The 23,573-nt window shown below is 45.2% G+C and overlaps 1 protein-coding gene across 11 annotated transcripts; it reads right to left on the bottom strand.

The window, feature by feature from the left end:
* Nucleotides 1–3,027: 3,027 nt before the first annotated feature.
* Nucleotides 3,028–20,751, bottom strand: LOC140627582 (cancer/testis antigen family 45 member A8-like). Of its 11 annotated transcripts, none has more exons than XM_072815981.1 (8): nt 20,604–20,750; nt 20,159–20,324; nt 14,381–14,447; nt 11,044–11,130; nt 6,132–6,312; nt 4,356–4,475; nt 3,871–3,964; nt 3,028–3,300 (listed from the first exon to the last, which is right to left on the bottom strand). In XM_072815981.1, the coding sequence occupies exons 5-8, from the start codon at nt 6,259–6,261 to the stop codon at nt 3,201–3,203; spliced, it is 444 nt and encodes a 147-aa protein (XP_072672082.1). In that variant the 5' UTR covers nt 6,262–6,312; nt 11,044–11,130; nt 14,381–14,447; nt 20,159–20,324; nt 20,604–20,750; the 3' UTR covers nt 3,028–3,200. The 11 variants fall into 11 exon arrangements, with proteins under 11 accessions (XP_072672082.1, XP_072672088.1, XP_072672084.1 ...); XM_072815987.1 differs by having other exon boundaries at nt 20,159–20,292; XM_072815983.1 differs by having other exon boundaries at nt 20,159–20,321; nt 20,604–20,743.
* Between the last annotated feature and the right edge of the window lie 2,822 nt (nt 20,752–23,573).

Genomic DNA, 23,573 nt, shown 5'->3' with positions numbered 1-23,573 from the left:
AGTACAGCTGCAAAGGCACATGAAAGAGTTCAGGCTGCCATGTGCTGGGAACTGGTGTGGCTGCAGCACGGGATCAGGAGAGAGACCGTGGGAGAGTTGAAGGGTCCTAAGTGTGCTTGGGCAGATTCCCAGCTCTTTTACACTGCCTTCCCTGATTGTTCTTGATAGTCCTTCCTGGCTGAATAGTTCAAGATGATTGTTAAAACACTTTAAACACAGATCTGTGCAGCCCAGTGCTGCCCACATAAGGAACTTTTTGCTAGAAGGTGATCACTCTATTTCTCCTTTGATATTCCCTATCACTTCTAGTGATTTCATAAATTGGATAAGGAACTCATAGAAAGTCGACTTGAAGCAGATCATGAGGTATCAGTAGAGACTTTTTGCACACTCAAGAGCACAAAACTGCGGGACCCTGATTTTTGATCTTTAGAGATGACTTACATGTTAGGGAAAAGCTCTTTCCTTAACCATCAGGGCCAGTTGTCATGGAAGTAGGGCAGGAATATCAGCACCTGGGGTTAAGGTCACTCCCTCCTCAAGGCTCCTCAAACCATCTCTGGCTCCAGACGCCTGGCTGCTTGTCTCTCCCCCATAAGTAAGAGTTGGCATTACCCTTTCCTGAGTAGGTCACCTTGCTTGTCCCCTCATGTCCTTGGCCTGAATCTCCTCACAACAGAAGGACTGAATAATCTCTACTTCACGGATGCTAAAGAGAAATGGATGAGGTCAGACATTTCCAGTGTGTTCAGGGCCTGGACACAGTGGCACCCAGTAATTTGTGGGCTCATGCTAAGGGTGATGAGGAGTGATCACTGGGCTCCTTAGTGCTATGTGACCACTACGTGAAGATGGACTCTGGGGAACCTGGTACACAAGGGAGACATTCAATGCCCAGGGAGTTCCACCACAGGTCCACATGTTCTTGGAGGGCAGGAACGGCATCCCAAGGAGATGTGGGCCTTACCTTTCAGCAGACTCTCCGCTGTTAATGTGAACTGGCTTTCTTTCTTTTTTTTTTTTTTTGATTTTTTTTTTTTTGAACTGGCTTTCTGAGTCAGTCCCCTTGGGAGGAGACTTTGTTGTTCTAGGTGCAGGTGTTCAGAAGTAAGCCTATTCTTTCTTCCTTGATCCATCCCATGCTGTAGAATTTGTCTGTCCAGAAGTACTCAGCCTTCTATACTTGTCTCTTGAACCAAGGAGACCTCATGCTGTACTTGGAGATGAAAAGGGGTATTGCCATGAATTTTAGGAAAATTAACTTAGGAAAACTTCCCTAAGTTGGAGTCAAGAGGCAAGAAGAGGGAGATCTCATACTCTATCATCTGTGTTCAATTGTGAATCCAACAGGATGGGAGGTACCTTGCAAGTGCATACTGCTTCAGCTACTGCTTTACTATTCTAGCAAGAGGAAAACAAATTTTCCTACTCTCTCCTGCAACAGCCCAGCCAGTGAGACACAGTACTAGCCCAGCCACAACAGCCAATGAGGGACACTCACAGCTGACCAAATGAGAAACAGTCACAACCAGCCAATGAGAGAAGGGTACAGCCCAGCCAGTGAGCAGCTGCTCTACTTCCAAATCCCAGTTTATTCCAGTGGACTTGTGTTTTACAACTGCCCTCTCTTCTAAAAGGTTCTTCCTCTCCTTCTCTGGACTTGCCTATGATTTTGTTGTAGCTTGCTTGTGCTACATTGCAATTGCTTGCTCTTCCCAAATAAATACTTTTGCTGACAAAATAACTGATGGTTTTATTTTTAAGGTTAACAACTTCTTCACTTGGCAAGAAAAGTCTTAGCACTTCTCAGTCTTTTGATCTCAATTTAGTAAGGAATCCAGTTTCCCTTTTGTGAAGTTTAGAAACAGTGCTGCTCTGTTCTCAAGAGCACACGCCGTGGACTGAAGGACACATGGGATTACCTTTGGTTTCGGTTCCCATCCAGTTGCCAGACCTGGAGGAACAAGATGCTCTCTGGAGACTCAGTTTTCTCAGGTGTTAAGTGGAAATCTAGTTCCTGCCTGATAACATAGCTGTGGGGTTAGGATTAGCAGGAAGGTAGGTAGTCAAAGCCCATCCTGACCCATTTTAAGTGTTCTATAAAAGTTCTGCACAGGCTTGGTCCTTCCTAAAAAAAAAAACAGTCATGGCCCGGTACCCAGGACAGGCTATAGGCTCCTGTGCAGAGAGAAGCTGATGGTGGGTCATTCACCAGTTATCAGTGATCTGATCAGTGATCTAGTGACAGTGACACTACCAAGGGGTCAGGCTGGATTGATCCTCTCCCTCAATCATCAGGCATGGGGAACCTGCACAGTGTGGGGAGATGGAACCTGACTGGGAAGGACACAGGGCTGCAACTACACAAGACAACGTGGAGGATTATGTCAGCGAAGTTTGGCTTTTTCTCAGCACCTCATGTTTATAATTAAAGTAAAATGAAAATTCTAACAGCTCAGTTCAAGCAGGACATCTAGTGGGGGGGGGGTCCATGGTAAGTAAGGTGTGAGTTATCCCCTCAGGCCGAGCCCTATTGGCAGCTGAAATGCTATGTCATGCAAAATGAATAAGAGATAGAGAGTGTATATGATCCTGACTGGCTGACACAGTGGAGCCATGACTCTTGATCTCCAGGTTGTGAGTTCAGGCTCCACACTGTGTAGAGATTAGTTAGAAATAAAATATAAAAAAGGAAATGCCTAGGTTTTTAAGTCACTTAAGCCACCCATTCTTGATATCAGCACAGGTCATGATATCAGATTTGTAAGACTGATATCCACATCATGGTCTGTGCTAGATGTGGGACCTACTTAAGACTCATTCTCCTAAAAAAAAAGACTCATTCTCCTTCTCCCTATGCCCATTCATGCACTCCCTCTCTTTAAAAAAAAGAACTGGCTAGTGTAGAAGGCACTATAAGTACAAGCTAAAGGCCTGTAATCTGCTGAGGAGCTAGGATATAGTTATACTATATGTGTATAACTTAACAGTGTTGCCCACTTCAGAAGGAAAACAAAAAAAAATCCATTCAAACTAAATACTTAGGTTTTAATATCAAAAACATAACATTCAAATTGCAATGCTTTTGCTTAGCGAACAATTTTCATAGCGAACTCATGCCAGGAGGCGTCAACAATATTGAATTGCATTCACGACAGCCACCTGGTTCTGCTTTCTCATTGATCATTTCCATAATAGGTTTATAAGTTGTCGGTGTGAATATCTTTCTTGAGAAAGTGGTCCAATTCTAGTTTGTCTAGTACTTTCTGGAGGTGACCGATTAGCGCTTGTCTTTGTTCTCTGAAAATAAAGAGAGAAGTTATTAAAGATATCCAAAGAACCTAAGAAGCAGTATTCTCCATAGAAAATGCAAGAAGGACACCTGGATGGCTGAGGGGTTGAGAATCTGCTTTCAGCTCAGGGTGTGGTGCCAGAGACCCGGGATAGTGACCCACATGGGACGCCCCACAAGAGGCCTGCTTCTCCCTCTGCCTATAAATCTGCCTCTCTGCGTGTGTCTCTCAAGAATGAATAAATTATTTAAAAATCTTAAAAAGAAAATGCAAGGAGAAGTACCATTTACAAAGGAGAAAAACAAAACATTTGCAAGGTAAGGGACAATCCAGCAAATAAAAACAGTGACAATTCAGGGTCAATGTCCTCCTCAAACTCAGGTGTGAACAGTAGGATCCTTGAGTTTGAAGGAACTGGTGAGACTCAGATAATATCAATCTACATAACTGGAGATGGCATGAACTCTGAGTGAAGACCAAGGTTTGAGAAACTCCAAAGAAGGCCCAACCCCACCTCTCTCCCAGCAGCCCACTGAGTCGGCTGGGAAACATACTGGATGATTCCTCCTACACTCACCTCACTGCTTGCTTCATGGCATATACCACGAACTTTCTCTGCAGTTCTGGAGGTCCCTGCACTCCTTCAAGCAATTTGAGTATTTTTTCATGTTCTGAACATATTTAGAAAAAAAACACCATCAGTATTTGTAAAGAACAAAGAGGATGTAGAACTCAATCTTGGTGTTTCAGTAATCATTCAAGGGCTAGAATGTTAAAGCATGTGAGTTTTCCATGCTGTTAAACTTCACGTGAGTTTAACAGACAATTGAATACAGCCACCAGTGGAGGACTCAGACACGATATCCAATTAAGGAATACAAAAGATCAAGATAAATTACATTTCCTAGAACACTTCAGTTCAAATAATGAGGAACTATTCTATTTGTGAAAACACAATTCTGGCAAAGGATGAGCCTCAGGAGGTCAGTTCAATCTATTCTAAATCACAGAATGAGAAAGACTTCCTGTGGTTTCATGGAGAGGAATTCTTATCATACTTACGTCCTCCAAACTCTCGAATTTCCTTCTTCAATTGTTCTTTGATTTCCATATTGATTACCATTGGTATTGGCAGTTTATCTGGCACATCTGACGCAGACATTGCTGCGACCTTGAAGTCATCTGCAGAGAGACAACTGGTAAAGATTATTCTTACCAGTGCATTACTACCAGTTTTGTGAAGCAGCCCACCCTTGCTAGTATTGGTTAATTCATGAGAGTAAGAATCCACCTGACTGGGTAGAATACAATCTCCTGACATATTAAAAAACTCTGGAGGAACATATTTTGATAAGAGGCCATCGGGTGCGGGTGCCACCCAGGTTGACCACTTTTCCTGCCCTCCCCATGGATACGGTCAAAGACAGGTGCCTTTGGAAACCAGACTGAATGTGGAGCTGCAATCATGAGCATTTCAACAACCTCCCATACACACACACACACACACACACACACACACACCTGCTTCTTGTCTCTAGAGTTTCCGTTTCTTAGCAAAAGACTATACCAGATAGATGGATTGGGTCTGAAAATTCGGCCTCAGGAAAAATAATACAATAAAGAAGCCTCTTATATTCTTGGAACTATGTGTACACATAGAAACCTACTTGGACACTACAACCAATTAAGAAACCTTCACAGAGCCTTGGCACTTCTGACTTAATGTCCCTTTGATGCCATCAATAAGTGGAAAGCTGAATGTGTCCCTTGATATCCAAAAGCCTAAACTGGCACTCGAGTCATCACCAAAAATCCCAGCCAGTAAATGAAAATCCTCATCATTCTTTTCTATCAAAGAAATTTAATTTGTTGTACTCCAAGAGTGACAAGTCTACTTCATTCAATCACCTTCCTCTTGCCAAGCATCAAGTCAACTTTGGGAATCAGCAGTGAAGAAGACAGAAGAAACCCTTCCTTATTGGAATGTATAACCTTGGTGGTAGGTATAAAATGAGTCAAGGGAATAATACAGTTTGAGTTTGTATCAGGAAGTACATAAGCAGGGATGCGACAGAGAGCAGGAGGGGAAGCATACATGAGTGAGTGGTCAGTTGGGGCGCTCTGAGGAGGTGATCCCTGGGCAGAGCCAGGAGCGGGAGAATGAGCCGGCTAGTGCACACACAAAGCAGGAATTCCAGGGGCCCTGAGGTGACGAACCAGGGCCAGGGAGCAATGGACACACACAAAGGCAGAAAGGAGGACACAGAGAGGACAGGTGATTGTAGGAGAGGATGGCAGGGCTAGGTCCTGTAGGGTGTGTACACCAGCATTGGAATCTCAGAATCTGTGCAGAATACAGGGTGGAGTTGATGACACTAATGATGTATGTGTCAAGAACTGATTACTGTTTGGACATGGTCATTGTGAGCACAAAGAAAGAGGTGTATTCCTAGGGTCAAGTGGGCAAGCAGGGTGTAACCTCAGAACGTAGGGGAGCAGGTGGATGAAGCAGGAGGCAGTGTGGAATGAGGTACAGTGTAATGATGGGACTCAGGAATGATGACACTCTTAAGAGTCTAGAGAAAGAAAAGCAGAAGGAAGAATGAAAAGGCATATTCAATGAGGAAAAGGAAGGCAGTAGGGTGAGGAAGTTGGGAGGTCAGAAATATTTCCAGGAAGGACAGAGTGAACACCTGGTCCAGTGTCATTGAGAAATTGAGGGTAGCATCAGCCAGGGCCGGTAAACTTGAGGGAAAATGCTCCCATGGCATGGAGGGCCCAGAGATGGGGCTTCCGTGAGTCAGATCGGAAAAGGGAGAAGAGGACAGGCATCCTCACCATCTTCCAAGGATATGGCTGAGCCTCCGGGGTGGGATGCTCCCTCTCCTTCCTCTTTCACTGACAGCAGTGCCATCCTCTGCATTTTTTTAGATGAAGGAGGAGTGATGGATTTCCTAGGATGTTTCATTTGGCTTCAGGGCCCGACAGCAGACTCCTCTGCTTTATCAGTCATCACTTCCTGAGGAACATCAAGAAACATGTTCCATTAATGACTAAAATGCAACCATACCTATGGTCCTTAAAAGGTTAAAAATAGAATGACGCTAGAAATTCCAGCAATTTCCCTACTAGCTATTTACCCAAAGGGTACAAACTGACTGATGAAGGGGCGCATGTTTATAGCAGCATTTTCTACAATAGCCAAAGTATGGTAAGAGCACAAATGTCCATCGACTATTAAATATACAAAAAAGAGATGGTGTATATACAATGGAATATTACTTATCCATCAAAAACAATGAAATTTTGCAATTACTTGGATGGAGCTAAGAGCATAATCCTAATTTAACTAAGTCAGAGAAAGGCAAATATGCTATGGTTTCACTTATATTTGGAATTTAAGAAACAAAACAGATGAACATGGGGTGCAAAAAGATGGGCAAACCATAAAAAAGACTCCTAACTACAAAGACCAAACTGAGGGTTACTGGAGGGGAAATGAGCATGGAGTTGGGTTTAATGTGTGACAGAGACTAAGGAGGACATTTGTTGTGATGAGACCCGGTAATGTATTGAAGTGTAGAATCACTGAATTCCACCCCTGAAACTAATAGTAATTTTGTATTTTAAGTAATGCAAGTTTAAATAGAAACTTGAGGGGATCCCTGGGTGGCTCAGCGGTTTAGCACCTGCCGTCGGCCCAGGCTGTGATCCTGGAGTCCCGGGATCGAATCCCACATCAGGCTCCCTGCATGGGGTCTGCTTCTCCCTCTGCCTGTGTCTCTGCCTCTGTCTCTGTCTGTGTGTGTGTGTGTCTCTCATGAATAAATAAATAAAATCTTTAAAAAACTTGAAAAATCATGTAACCATTCCAAAACTGCATTCTACATATGTAAATACACTTGAATTTGCATCATTATTCTGATATTTATTAAGGGACAAGTTTTTTTTTATAAATTCTTTTTTTTTTTTTTTTAATTTATTTATTTACGATAGTCACACTCAGAGAGAGAGAGAGAGGCAGAGACACAGGCAGAGAGAGAAGCAGGCTCCATGCACCGGGAGCCTGACGTGGGATTCGATCCCGGGTCTCCAGGATCGCGCCCTGAGCCAAAGGCAGGCGCCAAACCGCTGCGCCACCCAGGGATCTAAGGGACAAGTTTTAACCGCGCCCACACAAATATCTGTTGTCAGAAAACCCAGCGTAATTTCCATACAGTCTATGTAGAAAACGGGGAAAGCTAATATAGAAGTGTTGACCAAAGGCAAACACTGTACATGAGGAATCAGATTGCTTCTGGAATGTGAGCTCCTCAGCCAGAATGGAATAAACATGTGATTATATCTTTGAGAAAGTATAAACCATTCTGTGAAAATCCTTTCAAGAGAAATCACTTCATTTCCTTTCCTAATTTAAGTGAACTTTATCTCTATTGACAGAATCTTTACAGAATTCCCCTAGTAGAGGGTAAGAAGAGACCTCTTTAATCCACCCACTTCCAATGGCAGGGAGTTCAAACACATCAGACTAGGAGCCATGTGATGAGCATTTGTCAATGTTGCTCATAGATGAAATGGGACATATTGATAGGAAAGACTACTGGAAACGTCTTCACATCCTACGATAACCCTCACATTTGCCCCACCATGTTGGCATCAATTTGTGGTTAATACCTGTTCTGAACCATGGACAGTGTCCCTGCAGGAGGAGTGCAAAAGAGGGAAATGATTTTCATGGAACTTTTCATTCCAGCTAGATTCCCTGCTAAATGCTTTCCTTGTACTGACCCTCTTAATCTTACACAAACCCCGTTAGTTTGCAACGCTAAACATTACCCAGGGTGACATATGAAAGTGGCCCCCTACTCAAAGAGCAGAGAGAGGCTGAAGGAAGAGGACCCCCAATCCAGATTGGTAGGTAGGAGGTGTAATAAGCAAGGATATTTTCATACAAGGCTTGTCTTTGGCTGGCAGGAGGAATAGATAATCCACCCCCTCCTACCAGAACCTCCAAGTTTATATGGAGCCCTCAATTGGGTTCAGTCACATAGGTGCACATCCAGCAGCAATCATGTCCCCTCAGACACTCCACCCCTCAGGACTGGCTATAACAATCATATCTATTTCCCTCTGCCACAATGTGCCCTGAACCGTCCGCCCAGGGTTCCTTAGGCATGTAGGTGGCTCTCTGGCTACACCAACAGTTGGATTGTTTCCTTTGCTGGTCCACCCTGTAGAAAGTTCTTTGCATCTGGTGCCAAATCTGTAAACAGACACCACAGGAGCAGCAGAAGTCCAAGTTTGGAAGCACAGATAAACACAGGGTTTATATGGGAAGGTCGTCCCCTTGTGTGACAATCCCACTTGTGGCCTGCTCCGTACATGTTTCTGTGGCTGCAGCATCAGGAACCTGACCTCATAATGCCTCCCACACATGCTGGGCAGGGAAGGCCGCAGTTTGAGGCAAGAGAATATGGACCTGGAGTGGGATCTGCCAGAGAAGGACCCAGACCTGCTCCCATTTAACAATGGTGTGGTCTCCCGTCTGGGTATGGTGAATCTTAGCAGAATAGGGGGATCCCAGGGGACATGGAGCCCTTCCTTCTCCTGCACAACTGTGAAGAAACATACTCTTTCTGCAGAGACCCTTTTGCAAATCCCAGAAGATCCCATCTCTCCAAGGACCAACAGGGATTAGTGTCCTGAGCAGCAGAGCACAGTGATCTACTTTGAGATTTGGGCTATGCCTCTCTCCTGAGGCTTCAATAGCTTTATGATGCTGAATATCACGGTAGGAGACTCCAGTCTGTGGTATGGGGTAAGAAACAGGCCTTACTGGTCAGTCCTTCAAATACATTGAAGCCGGGACAGTACTGTAGTCCACCAGAACAAAGTGGATTTAATGTAGGCTATTTAATCTGTTGCTTTAATTTCCCATTCTTCTCTTCTAACATTCTGCTGCCCACAGTTCATATGGGACATGGAACCTCCACCTCATATCATGTTCCTCAGCCCAATCTTCCATATTGTGACCCTTAAGACGTGACACAGATCCCTGTCTATTTGACAAGGCTAAGTGTACACAGAACTCATCTTCTCCAATCCCCTAATGGTGGTGGCCTGCTTTGCCTAGTAGCGGAAAGCCTGCATTAGGACCAGGTGTTGTCTACACAAAGCATGGCATATTGAGAACCCTCACTGGGAGGGAGGGGCCCATGTAATCACTTGCCACCCTCTCATCAGGCGAGAACTTGGCAAATGGTCCCTCTCTTGGGGTCCCTCTCTTGGCAGATTCCTCTCGAAGTTGCCTGGGGCCCTGCCCAGAAGGCATAGAGCAGCTGTTGTTGCATGTTGTTGCACTGATCAAGTCCATGTATTGTCCAGGCCCTTTCTGCCTGGTGCTCTGGTGTGACCTCCCTGCCCATGCACACCATCTGCTGAATCTATGGGAGGGGCAGGGGCTAGGGCTCAGCCAAGGCAGAGGCTTCTTCACGGCCAGGAGTCTCAGTGCCTTAGGAGCCAGAGTGTGCAAAACAGCAATGACAGCCTGGCCACACACCCAAATATCTCTCCACATACCCTGACCTCATGAGGGCTTATTCATGATCATCCACTTCACCTTCCTGGTGTCCATGACCTAGGGATCATCCCTGTATTTCAGGCCAACTGTCAGGGCAAGAGTTCTCAGCCCCTTATTTAGCAGCCACTGCCACCTAACCCAGAGCCACACTAACCACACCTGGAGGTATGCCCTGGACTTTGGCTGCGTGGGTGGCTATGTCAGTGAACTCAGTAGGCATAGGAGCAATCTTCAAGAACTTTCCTCAGCTGGGCACTCCTGCGTCCTGCAGCAGTGTTGCTGAATTTCATTTCCTTTGTGTCAGGGGTCAGAGGGTATGGGACACATTGACCTATCTTCCTCATCCATCACCAGTAGTGCTGCTCTTCACTCAGGGGTTCTCCTTCTTAGTGGCTCTCAGGCCCTGTCCTTGCACTCAGACTAGAATCCCTGGGAAGCTCAACTTCGATGAGCAGAGCCTAAAATCTCTAACATACTTCCTCCTGTCCCCCCTTGTCTGCCACCCCCAGGTGCTTGGAGCAGTGCACTTCACACACCCTTCTCTACACTTAGCTCTTTTTTCAACTTGCTATCCTAGCTGTGGCCTGTCATCAGGTACCAGTGCCCGCCCATCTATTCACAGCAGAGGCCAGCCTACCCTAGCCATGGATTTCCCGCATCTACTGGGTGACCAGGTGCAACTCCCTGCAGTAACACATCAGACTGCCTGAAAATGTGGGGGTGTCCCCAAATACATGGAGTGGTCTTCAAGCATCTGATGGACCTCCACACCTCCCCACACAGAGAGTGAAGGCCAAGCCTGGAATTCCCCAGTGATGCCTCCTTCTCCAAACCTATTTCTCTGGTCTCCTGGCTGACTGACCCCTGGGAAATTCCTCTGCAGGTTATGGGTGAAATCAGGCATTGACCCATTACAGAGAGACAAGAAGGGACCAGGGAAATCAGCAGACCACACCACATGGGTCCTGGCAGGTTTAAGAAGCAAAGGATGTACATACAAGGCTGGTCTTGGGCAGCTGCATGAGGAGATCTTCACAGAGCTGGCCAGAACAAAAGAAGTTTGCATAGATGACTCCACGGAGTTGTCCCAGGCACATTCCAGATGTGCCCAGCAACCCTTACTCTGAAGCTGTGGCCTTGCCACAGTTCCTAAGGGGGATCAGAACTTACATTCAATGAGGGCGTGGTGTGAGGGGGTTCCGATGTCTTGGGGCCAGCTTGGGGTCAATGGGAGTTCACGTCTCTCAGTAACTTCTCCTGCAAACAGCAAAATTCTGGCAAAAACTAGGAATAAGGTAAGGAAGGGGAGATGTAGGGGGTCAGGAGCAATGAGCGAGCACAAAGATTCCCATGATAGGTGGCTGGCTTGGGGATGAGAGCCTTCTCCTTGCTCCGTAGCCTTCAGCGTGCAGGATTATCCTTCATCAAAATTCCTTTGCCTGGCAAAGGACCATCCTATGAAAGTGAAGAGATGAGAAAAGGGCAGGACTCATTAAGAGTTTCCAGGAGGAGGACTGACAGGCCTCGGAATTCCACAGCCTGAGGCTCCAAGTGCTTGTTCACCACATTCACAAGGAACCTAAGAAACAGGAGTGACTAATGGAAAATCATAGCAGTGGGCTTGCTTCTGTCAGTGTGCAATTGACACGTTTGTTGATTCATCAATGTCTTGTGAGATTGCTGAGTGTGAATCCATTTTTCTGAGAATTATCATCCCCTGCAAATTCCCTTAGAAATATTTTAACTGAGAGATTTTAATTGCATTTAATTCAGAAATGTTGAATATCTGGATGGGACTAAGGTGACCACGTGAGAGGTGAGCAACATTGGAAGGCTGGCCAGTCCTCAGTTGAGCCCAGTCGAGCCCAAGGGCCGCCTCTCCTTTAGTTTCTCAGGGTGCCCGCCTGGCACTCTCCATGGTACCCACTAGCAGTGGAGCAGAAAGAGCCCTTCTCCCTCTCACAGCTGCTCTGCACTCTCTGCATTGTCACAAGTACGTCTGAGCACCCAGGTGGAGTGTTGGTACACTGACATTCTTCAGGCTAAGATCGAATATAATAAGAATATTGCCTTTTTTATGAAGAGACTCCAGGCTTTGGTCATACTGAATGTGAAAAGTAGTTGCTACCAGGTGGTATGATTTCTGCTGATTTCCAAATGAATATTGTGTTTTTTTTTCTTTCACTTGCCATGGTGAACACTGTTTTAGATAGCTTGCTTTCAATTGCAGGGAAAGAAAACTCTCTTGTTTTTGGCTAAAATGACACAAGAAGCCAACAACTAAGGGGAGATTATCATCAAAGGAGGTTGAATAATACTATAATAACAATATAACTAAGGGCCTGGTCCATTCCTCAGGTTCTCTTCTGCTTGTTTTGAAACTACATCATCCCAGTTCTGGCTCCTCTTCATGATCGCAAGGGGGCTGCCAGGGATCTTCCCTTACATACTACTCCAGGACTGTGTAGTAAAAGAATGGGGTCACATCTCTCCCTCAGGCTCCCTGAAGAAGGGACAATTTACTTAGCTGTGACAATTTACTTAGCTCAGGCCCTAGATACCAAATGCACAGACTGAAAAAGAACACATTCAAAAGGCTTGATCATGTCCTCAAATAGAATCCTGTTTTCAACAATCAGAATATAATTTCTTCTCAAGCATGCAAACATTAACAACAGTGTCAACATCCCAACTCCCAGGGCAGCCCAGGTGGCTCAGTGGTTTAGCGCCACCTTCAGCCCAGGGCCTGATCCTGGAGACCCGGGATTGAGTCCCACATTGGGCTCTCTGCATGGAGCCTGCTTCTACCTCTGCCTGTGTCTCTGCCTCTCTCTCTCTCTCTCTCTCTCTCATAAATAAATAAAATGTTTTAAAAAATCCCAACTCCTAAATTTCATGCAGAATATGTTCTCTAAACAAAATGAAATTAAATTACTACTTCTTAGCAACATAACAAAAGGGACTCTAAAATTTGATAACATGCTTCTAAACCAATACTTACTACTGAACTCTAGGAAAGCCTGGCACGACCAAATCTGTGGGACACAGGTAAGGAGGAACAGAGAGGAAAATGTATAGCTTTATATGCCTCTGTTAGGAAAGAAAAATGGCTGCCAATTATCGAAGTCTGTCCATGGAGGAAGGTGTAAAAAAGACTACAATAAATCCAAGAAAATAGAGTGAGAGCTATTCTGTACTCTGAACACTCGTGTCTTCTCACAAGCATGTGTTGAAATCCAAACCCCCATAGAAGCAGGTATTAGGAGGCATCAGGGACTTTGGCAGGATCCAAGGTCAGGACCGGGTCGTGAACCCAATGGGACTCAGTGATTCAGAAAGAAGGCTCCACAGAGACCTGAATCCCTCCCAGCACTGAGGGCAGAATGAGGGCTCCAGGCTCCGACCAGGCTGTGGACCTTCCCTAGGTTTCCCTGGTGCTGGCACCCTGGTCCTGGGCATCCCAGCCTCCACCGGCAGGGCCAACACGTGTCTGTCCTTGTCATCTTGCCCTTTTGTGGCATGTTCTGCCAGCAGCCAGAATAATCTAAGACAGATCTTCAGAGGAAAGTGTAAGTTAATGACAGGGAAAAGGAAAATAACCATAAATATGCTCAACACAAGCAGAAATTGGTCGCTGACAGGACTAAGAGCCCACGCCATCCTTGGCTCGATTATCAAGGACAATTTAGCCACAGATAAGCAACACTAGCAAACAAGCAGGAGACCGAGCCCTGCAACCAGAAGACAGCAGGAACACCCAGAATGATGTTATATCAAATTTGGAATCTGAGATGAAATAGACACTTTTCTAGAGCAATGAAACATACCAAATCCCACCAAGTAAAAACAGAAAACCAAAACACTAGTATATGTGGCACAACTTTTAGCCCCAACTGAAGATCCTTCCTATCCCAAAGGCTTTCTCGAGGAGTCCTTCACACATTCAGGAGGGAAAATTTACCAGTCTTACGCAGACTCCTTCAGAAAAGAGAAGAAAGTATTTGAGTTCCCTTCTCATTTTAGGAGGGCAGCATAAACATGTTGCCAGCATCAAAGAAAAATATTGAAAGATAGGAAAGTGAAAGATTCAGATCTCTCTCCTGAATATAGGCACACAACTCCTAAACAAATGGTTAACAAATGATGGGATCCCTGGTGGCGCAGCGGTTTGGCGCCTGCCTTTGGCCCAGGGCGTGATCCTGGAGACCCGGGATCGAATCCCACATCGGGCTCCCGGTGCATGGAGCCTGCTTCTCCTTCTGCCTGTGTCTCTGCCTCTCTCTCTCTCTCTCTCTGTAACTATCATAAATAAATAAAAATTTAAAAAAAAAAATGGTTAACAAATGAAATTAAATAAGACATAAAAAAAAAAACAAGCTTAAGTGTTTGCTGGGCCTACTACTGGGAGGCAAGACTGGTTTCGCCCTGGAACCTTCATAATATGCTACATGAACAGCAAAAGCAAGGGAAAAGTAGTAACACAGCTATTGTAATAATCAGGTTGTACCTGTTCATGGGCAACAAGACCAGCAACTTCAGATAAACCAAGACTTCTTTAACTGAAGAAAGGATATCTGCCAAAAAACAAACCAACAAACAACTGAACATAGTGGTGTATTTAATGATGACGTAACAAAACTTTTTTTACTTGAGTTTAAATAACACAAGGTTGTCTACTGTGTATTCAAGAACATATCGCAAGAACTAGAAAATGACAGTAAATATAGTAAGTATAAATTTGGAAAAGCAGAAGTGACATTGTCATTGTTCACAGTTGACACAGTTTCTGACACAATATCCAAAAGGATGTAAAATATTGAGAATTAATAAGTGTATAATAGTCAAGTTACCAGACATTAGAGATGAACCCAATCACCTGTATTCCTGTGTCATAACAAATCAATTAGAAAAAGGTATTTAAAATGCTATAAGAACAGTGTCAAGAATATCAAGGGCAATCACTGGCTCAGTTGGTGGATGGTGGGACTGTTGATCTGGTGGTTGTGAGTTCAAGCCCCACGTTGAATGTAGAGATGACTTAAAAATATTTAAAAATAAAGGAACATCAAAACCTACTGAGTAAACCTAAGTAGGTATTCTGAAGCACTACCCATAAAACTTAACTATCACTGACAGAAGTCAAAGGACTCAGCATTTGGAGATAAATACATTTCTTGTGGATTGGAAGACTTGTATTAATTCACTGTTGTCAATTGCCAGAATAATTATTGCATCACTTAAAATTCAAATAATTTTATTATTTTTATTAATATATTATGTATTTATTCATGAGAGACACACAGAGAGAGGCAGAGACATAGGCAGAGGGAAAAGGAGTCTTCCTGTGGGGAGCCCGATGTAGGAATCAATCCCAGGATGTAGGGATCATGACCTGAGGAAAAGGCAGGCAGATGCTCAACCAGTGAGCCACGCAAGCATCCCAAAATGTAAATAATTTTTTTAAATTTAAAATTAAAAGGAAACCCACCCTGTTACTTTTGGGGAAAATTCGGGCACTCATAATAAATAGTATATGGAATTCAAAGAGTTTAGAATAGCTGAGACCATCTCTTGGCAAAAGAACCACGTTGGAAGACAAATAAAAGCAGACATCTGACTTACTGGAAAGGAGAAGCAATGAGAACTCTGTGGTATTGGAGCAAGGGTAGACGGATGCACCACAGCGACAGGACAGAGTGTCTAGATATAAACCTGGAAACAGCAGTTCCTAGATTGCCGACAACGGGGCTGGCAATACTTTGTGCTCCATTTACTAAGTCCACCTGCTCCCTACGGGAAACTGCGTCTCTGCTCTGACCTGCTTCCTGTCCATACCAAATCAAACTCCAGTGAATAGATGATCTAGAAGGAAACTTAGGATATTACATTCGTGTCCCTAGAGTAGGCAAAGCTTTTGAAAAGAATAAACGCACTGACTTTGAGTAAAAGATTGATTAGACTTAAACTGAACAATTCTGTTCATCAAAAGACACTATTAAGAGAGAGACATAGGGGGTGCCTGTGTGGCTGAACGGGTAAAGCATCTGCCTTCCACACAAATCATTATCTCAGGGTCTTTATGTGACCAGAATTGGGCTCCCTGCTCATTGGGGAGTCTGCTTCTCATCTGCCCCTCTCCCCTGCTCATGATCCCCCACTCTCTCCAGCTCTCTCTCTCATTCTCACACACTTGTGCACTTGTAGCATTTTCTTACACAAATCAAATCCTAAAATAAAAGAGACAGAGACAGAGACATGGGGCTCAGGGGTGCCTCAGTTTTTTAAACACCTGACTTTTGTTTTTTTAATAATAAATTTATTTTTTATTCGTGTACAATTTGCAAACATAAAGAATAACACCCAGTGCTCATCCGTCAAGTGCCTCCCTCAGTGCCCGTCACCCATTCACCCCCATGCCCTGCCCTCCTCCACTTCCACCACCCCTAGTTTGTTTCCCAGAGTTAGGAGTCTTTATGTTCTGTCTCACTTTCTGATATTTCCTACCCATTTCTTCTCCCTTCCCTTCTATTCTCTTTCAATATTATTTATATTCCCCAAATTAATGAGAACATATAGTGTTTGTCCTTCTCTGATTGACTTATTTCACTCAGCATAATACCCTCCAGTTCCATCCACGTTGAAGCAAATGGTGGTTATTTGTCATTTCTAATGGCTGAGTAATATTCCATTGTATACATAAACCATATCTTCTTTATCCATTCATCTTTTGATGGACACCGAGGCTCCTTCCACAGTTTGGCTATTATGGACATTGCTGCTATAAACATCAGGGTGCAGGTGTCCCGGCATTTCATTGCATCTGTATCTTTGGGGTAAATCCCCAACAGTGAAATTGCTGGGTCGTAGGGCAGGTCTATTTTTAACTCTTTGAGGAACCTCCACACAGTTTTCCAGAGTGGCTGCACCAGTTCACATTCCCACCAACAGTGTAAGAGGGTTCCCCTTTCTCCGCATCCTCTCCAACATTTGTGGTTTCCTGCCTTGTTAATTTTCCCTATTCTCACTGGTGTGAGGTGGTATCTTTGTGGTTTTGATTTGTATTTCCCTGATGGCAAGTGATGCAGAGCATTTTCTCATGTGCATGTTGCCCATGTCTATGTCTTCCTCTGTGAGATTTCTCTTCATGTCTTTTGCCCATTTCATGATTGGATTCTTTGTTTCTTTGGTGTTGAGTTTAATAAGTTCTTTATTGATCTTGGAAACTAGCCCTTTATCTGATACGTCATTTGCAAATATCTTCTCCCATTCTGTAGGTTGTCTTTTAGTTTTGTTGACTGTATCCTTTGCTGTGCAAAACCTTCTTAGTGGCATTTCTATACACTAACAATGAGACTGAAGAAAGAGAAATTAAGGAGTCAATCCCATTTACAATTGCACCCAAAAGCATAAGATACATAGGAATAAACCTAACCAAAGAGGTAAAGGATCTATCTATACCCTAAAAACTATAGAACACTTCTGAAAGAAATTGAGGAAGACACAAAGAGATGGAAAAATATTCCATGCTCATGGATTGGCAGAATTAATACTGTGAAAATGTCAATGTTACCCAGGGCAATTTACACGTTTAATGCAATTCCTATCAAAATAACATGGACTTTCTTCAGAGAGTTAGAACACATTATTTTATGATTTGTGTGGAATCAGAAAAGACCCCGAATAGCCAGGGGAATTTTAAAAAAGAAAACCATAGCTGGGGGCATCACATTGCCAGATTTCAGGCTGTACTACAAAGCTGTGGTCATCAAGACAGTGTGGTACTGGCACAAAAACAGACACATAGATCAATGGAACAGAATAGAGAATCCAGAAGCGGACGCTCAACTTTATGGTCAATTAATATTCAATAAAGGAGGAAAGACTATCCACTGGAAGAAAGACAGTCTCTTCAATAAATGGTGCTGGGAAAATTGGACATCTACATGCATAAGAATGAAACTAGACCACTCTCTTTCACCATACACAAAGATAAACTCAAAATGGATGAAAGACCTAAATGTGAGACAAGAGTCCATCAAAATCCTAGAGGAGAACACAGGCAACACACTTTTTGAACTCGGCCACAGTAACTTCTTGCAAGATACATCCACGAAGGCAAAAGAAACAAAAGCAAAAATGAACTATTGGAACACCTGACTTTTGATTTCAGCTCAGGCCATATCTCAGGGCAGTGAGATCGAGCCCCAAGTTGGAGTCATGCTGGGTGTGTAGCCTACATGAGATTCTCTTTCTCTCACTCTACCTCTCCTGAACCCCATTGCCCGAGTCCCCTACCCAGAGCCTCTCACACGTTAAAAGAAAAAGAGTGAAAAAGCCAAACAGACAGCTGATGACATACAAATTTTTATATTAAATATATGTAGATCTCGGGGATCCCTGGGTGGCGCAGCGGTTTAGTGCCTGCCTTTGGCCCAGGGCGTGATCCTGGAGACCCGGGATCGAGTCCCACATCGGGCTCCCGGTGCATGGAGCCTGCTTCTCCCTCTGCCTGTGTCTCTGCCTCTCTCTCTCTCTGTGTGACTATCATAAATAAATAAAAATAAAAAAATAAATGTAGATCTCAATATATGTCGAACTATAGATAATTTTATTTTTTTTTAATTTTTTATTTATTTATTTACGATAGTCACAGAGAGAGAGAGAGAGAGAGGCAGAGACACAGGCAGAGGGAGAAGCAGGCTCCATGCACCGGGAGCCCGACGTGGGATTCGATCCCGGGTCTCCGGGATCACGCCCTGGGCCAAAGGCAGGCGCCAAACCGCTACGCCACCCAGGGATCCCCTGAACTATAGATAATTTTAAAAATACAAATATCTCAACAAAATATGGGTAAAAGTCCTGGAACAGCCTTTCATAAAAGACATACATGAATAGCCAGTAAACACATCAACCAGCAGAAAATGCAGATTTGACATGAGGTCTCTGAACACCCGCCAGGGCGGCTGAAACAAAAACTGCCCATGCAGCAACTGTTTGTGACAATTTAATGCAACAAACTCTCATATATCGTCAGCTCTAGATTCTGACCTTGATGCCCAAAGCCATTCAAAGATTTAGATAGAAGCGCAGCAAAACTGAGATAAAAAATCTAGGAAAAGTACTCCATCCCCAGCTAAGAGAGAGTATTCAGTAAGAACAAAACAGCCCAAAGTGCAATACAGCACCCTACTAAGACCCATCTCAAAGGCTGGAACAGACCACACAAGGGAGAATCCAGCCCCTAAGGTAGAGCCCCCTAAATGCTCCCCAGCCAGGGCTGAGATACAGTAGCCAAGGAAGAGTAGCGCCCCCGCCCCCCACCTAAGGGAGATGAAGCGCCGAAGGAAACCTCCTCACCAAGGGATGAGAGACAGCACTGAAGGCACATCCACTCTTCTGGGGAGAGATGGACCTTCCCAGGAAGAGTCTCAGCTCCCCAGACCTCAGAGGGAGCACCAAGAAAGAGCCCAAAGCCTCAGTGCTGACAAAGCACCCAAGGTGAAGTTCTCTCCCTGCCAGGACTCAGACGGAGCCCCCCAGGGATATTTCCCTCCAGTCTTAAAGCATCCAAGGACCAGCACCCCCACAGGAGGTGACCAAGCACCCTGGAAAGTCACACGGGACTCTGAGACCTCACCTGGGATCAGCTGAACACCAGAAAAGCCCAGCGTCATCATGGCTGACACAAGCACCCAAGGAAAAGAGCGCCCTGGTTCTGAGCTAAGCACCAAGGAGAGTGTCTCACAGGCTGAGGTAGACGCCCTCAGGGAGAGGAACCCAAGGGCTGGGGTAACGCACCCCAGGAAACATTCCCCTCACAGAGCTTGAATGGATCCCCCGGAAACACTCCCCACCACTCACCCTCCCGGCCTCCCTTGCGGCAGCCACCCCTGCGGCAGCCACCCCTGCGGCAGCCACCCCGCCCCCGCCCTGCTCCTCGCCACCAAAACCCAAATCCCCGAAACCCTGAACCAAACGCCGCCTCTGTATAGGATTAAGATAATCACCCAAAGTCGCGTCCCCACACGGGTCCTGAGAGAGTTCCACAAAGAAAGTCCCTCGCAGAACTCGGAGACAAAACCAAGGAACAGCCTCCTCTCCAACATGGCGGAGATAACCTGCCCAGAACATGCCTCCCCCTGAGTTCAGATCACAACCAAGCAAATGCCTCCACAGGCTGAAGTAGATCCCCCGGGAACACACCACAGCCAAGGAAAAGGCACATCCAGGGCACAGAGAGCCCCCAGGGAAAAAGAATCCACACTCCCAGTGGGAAAATCCTCACCTTGTTCCAGGAGCCCGTCGAGCACCTCACACAACGGCAGTAACGCCTCTCAGGTGGAACTTTCTAGAAAGCGCCCTCTGGGAGTTCCTGGAAATACGCCCCCTGGGGGGTCTGGGAGTGCTGTGCACAGATTGCTGCCATGGGAGAAGACGCTGATGTATTACTACTGCCCCAAGGAAAGGAGAGAAAATGAGTGGGAAATATCAGAGAGGGAGACAGAACATGAGAGACTCCTAACTCTGGGAAACGAACTAGGGGTGGTGGAAAGGGAGGTGGGCGGGGGGTGGGGGTGACTGGGTGACGGGCACTGAGGGGGGGGCACTTGACGGGATGAGCACTGGGTGTTATTCTGTATGTTGGCAAACTGAACCCCAATAAAAAAATAAATTTATGCTACTGCCCCAAGGAGTGTAAGGGAAGCTGCAGGCCATGGGGAACGGCTCACCACACTGCCTCACAACAGCCCGGTTCCCCGAGAAGCTGTGTCACAGCCTGGTTGGTACTGGAGGAGCCTCCTGCCTCCCCAGGAGCCTGCCGTGCCAGCTGCCCTGACCCTGGAAGCCAGTCTTCCCAGTCGCGTCTCAGGCGCCCCCTGCAGGAAGAACTCGGTCACACAAGCCATAGGAAAAAACATTTACCGGAACCAGAACATTTTTTACATAACAGCCAAAGGGTTGAATTTCCACTTGACTGGATATACCAAAAATTGACCCACTGTTTTAACGAAAAAAAAAAAAAAAGAGGAAGATTATTTGTTCATCATAATTACTAGGAAAAATTAAAGGTTTTGGTGAAAAAATTGTCTACAAAATATGCTTTGCAGGTTATTCTTGGGGGAGAAATATTCAAAGTATTTATTGCACATAAAGTGAAATCAAGACAAGATTACAAACCGTCATCCCTTCTATTCAACACTCCCTACAGGGGTGCCGCCTGGCACCTGAAGATGGTGAACAGGGCTGTACCCACAGAACAAACTCTCAGACTGTTCACTAATGGACAAACCCCAGGAGTGGTGCTTTCCAGGGAGTCACCAGGCATGTCACTTAGGGACAATTGTCTGGGAATAGAGATTGCTGGGCAGCTCCAATCCATTTGGTACCCTCCAGTGGCTGACAGGTCGTGGTTGTACAGAGCTACTGTGGATGTGACGTCATTGGTTTCAGGGCCTCCATGGAGCTGAGGAGAGGGCCCTAGGAATAGCGTTCATCACAACAGCCCAAAGCTCACTGTACCTCCTGGGATCTAGCCATCTTCCTTGATGTTCGCTCTTCCCATCGTTGCCAGCCTTGGCTTAATTAGCAGAGTTCATAAACCATTGAGTAGACAGGATTTACTCGTGTTCTCATTACTTGTATGCTTGACTGGATTTTCACAAGCCCTTCCTGCAACAACCCAGAAGTGCCCGCTCACATATGCTACATTCTAAATGAAGTTTGACTACTGTGCATCCGACTATACATTATTTACACTGCTTTCCTTTTTGTCCTGGAAGGAAACTAATATAGCCAGTGCCTGCATATTGTGAAAACTACCTGCAAAACAGGCCTCCCGGATGGTTTCTCTGGCCAACTGGTTCCATGAAATGCACATGAGGACACGGGTGGAAATTCAGAGAGTATTGGTTTTCAACTTTGCATGATAAAATCACCCAAACTCAGTGCCTGAAAGTTCCCCCAAACCTAGTGGGTGAAAATATATCCATTTCTTTTCTTCTCTCACAGTTCCATTGATCTGAATTCTGAAATATTTTTACGTACTTATGTGAATTCCATCATAATTAACATAGTTTTGGTGTACAACATACTGATTAAACAATTCTTTATATTACTCAGGGCTCCTCATGATAGGTGGAATCTTAATCCGCTTCACGTATTTCACCCATCCCTCCACCCACCTCCCCACTGGTAACCACCACTTTCTCTGTAGTTAAGAGTCTGTTCTTTTGCTTGTCCCTATTTTTCATTGTTCATGTGTTTACTTTCTTAAATTGTACGTATGAGACAAGTCATTTATTATTCGTCTTTCTATGGCAAATGGACAACTCAAATGTGGTAAGTAAAACTGAGGGTCATACTTTAGATGGGGTGACACAGCGCCTTTTGAGGAGAAGGTGGGATTAAGGAGAGAGGGGAAGGGTGACAAGTCAAGGGAATCAGAGTTGAGGCAAAAGGAGGAACGGATACAAAGGCACACAAATGGTCTCAGGCTGCCATGAGCTGGGGGCCAAGAGCCCAGTGTGGCTACATCACAAGGATGGAGGGAGAGGTAGGGGAAAATGTGGGGGGTCCCAAGAGTGCTTGGAGAGATGCTCTGCTCTTTTCAACTGCGCCTTCCATGATTGCACTTCAAAGTCCTTCCCGGCTGAATGGTTCAAGATCCTGGTTAAAACAGTTTAAACACAGGTCTGGACAGCCCACTGCTGCCGACATAACAGACGTTTGCTAGAAGGCGATCAATCTATTCCTCCTTTGAGGTTCTCTGACCATCACTTTTAGAGATTACGTGAATTGAATAATGTACGCATGGAATCCCTATGGGAAGAAAATCATCAGGTATCAGTAGAGACCTAATGCACACCCAAGGGCACAAGACTGTGGGACCCTGACTTTTGATCCTCTTAGATGATCTACACGTTATGTAAAAGCTCCTTCCCAAACCATCAGGGTAAGTTGTCATGGAAGCAGGGCAGGAAGGTCAGCACCCGGGGTTAAGGTTGCCTCCTCCTCAAGACTCCTAAAACAATCTCTGGCTCCAGAGGCCTGGTTGCTTTCCTGTCCCCAGTCAGTAAGAGTTGGCCTTAGCACTTCCTGAGAGGGCCACCTTGCCTGTTCCCTCACGTCCTTGGCCTGAATCTCTTCACAACAGAAGGACTGAATAATCCGTACTTCACGGATACAAGGGAGGAATGGGAAGAGATCAGACATTCCCAGTGTGTTCAGGGCCTGGACACAGGGGCACCCCACAACTTGTTGGTTCATGCTGAGGGTGATGAGAAGTGATTGCTGGGCTCCTTAGTGCTGTGTGACCACTCTACGGACCAGACTCTGGGGAACCTGGCACACAAGAGGGACACTCAATGCACAGAAAAGCTCCACCACAGGCCCACATCCTCTCGGGGAGCAGAAAAACCACCCGAAAGGAGATGTGGGCCTTAGCTTTCAGCAGACTCTCTGCTGTCAGTATGAACTGGTTTTCTGAGTCATTCCCCTTGAGAGGATACTTTATTATTTTAAGTGCAGGTGCTCAGAAGTAAGCCCATCCTTTCATCCTTGTTCCAATCCATGCTGCACAAATTTCTGCTAGGAGAACTCAGCCTTCTGTGCCGGTCTCCTCGAACAGGGAGTCTCAAGATGTACGTTGAAAACTAAGGGGGTCTTGCCATGCACATTATGAAAATTAATAAAGGGACCTT

Source organism: Canis lupus, chromosome X (genome assembly GCF_048164855.1).
Source record: "Canis lupus baileyi chromosome X, mCanLup2.hap1, whole genome shotgun sequence".
NCBI classification, from domain to species: Eukaryota; Metazoa; Chordata; class Mammalia; order Carnivora; family Canidae; genus Canis; species Canis lupus.
Note: the sequence above shows the minus strand (reverse complement) of the source record. Positions and strands in the feature narration are given on the sequence as shown.

Excerpts from the sequence above, each read along its gene's own strand:
- LOC140627582 (XM_072815981.1), bottom strand. The coding sequence starts at position 6,261 with ATGAAACATCCTAGGAAATCCATCACTCCTCCTTCATCTAAAAAAATG. Across the intron at positions 4,476-6,131 it reads AGCCATATCCTTGGAAGATG|ATGACTTCAAGGTCGCAGCA; the intron begins GTGAGGATGCCT and ends GTCTCTCTGCAG. Across the intron at positions 3,301-3,870 it reads GCCATGAAGCAAGCAGTGAG|AGAACAAAGACAAGCGCTAA; the intron begins GTGAGTGTAGGA and ends CTTTATTTTCAG.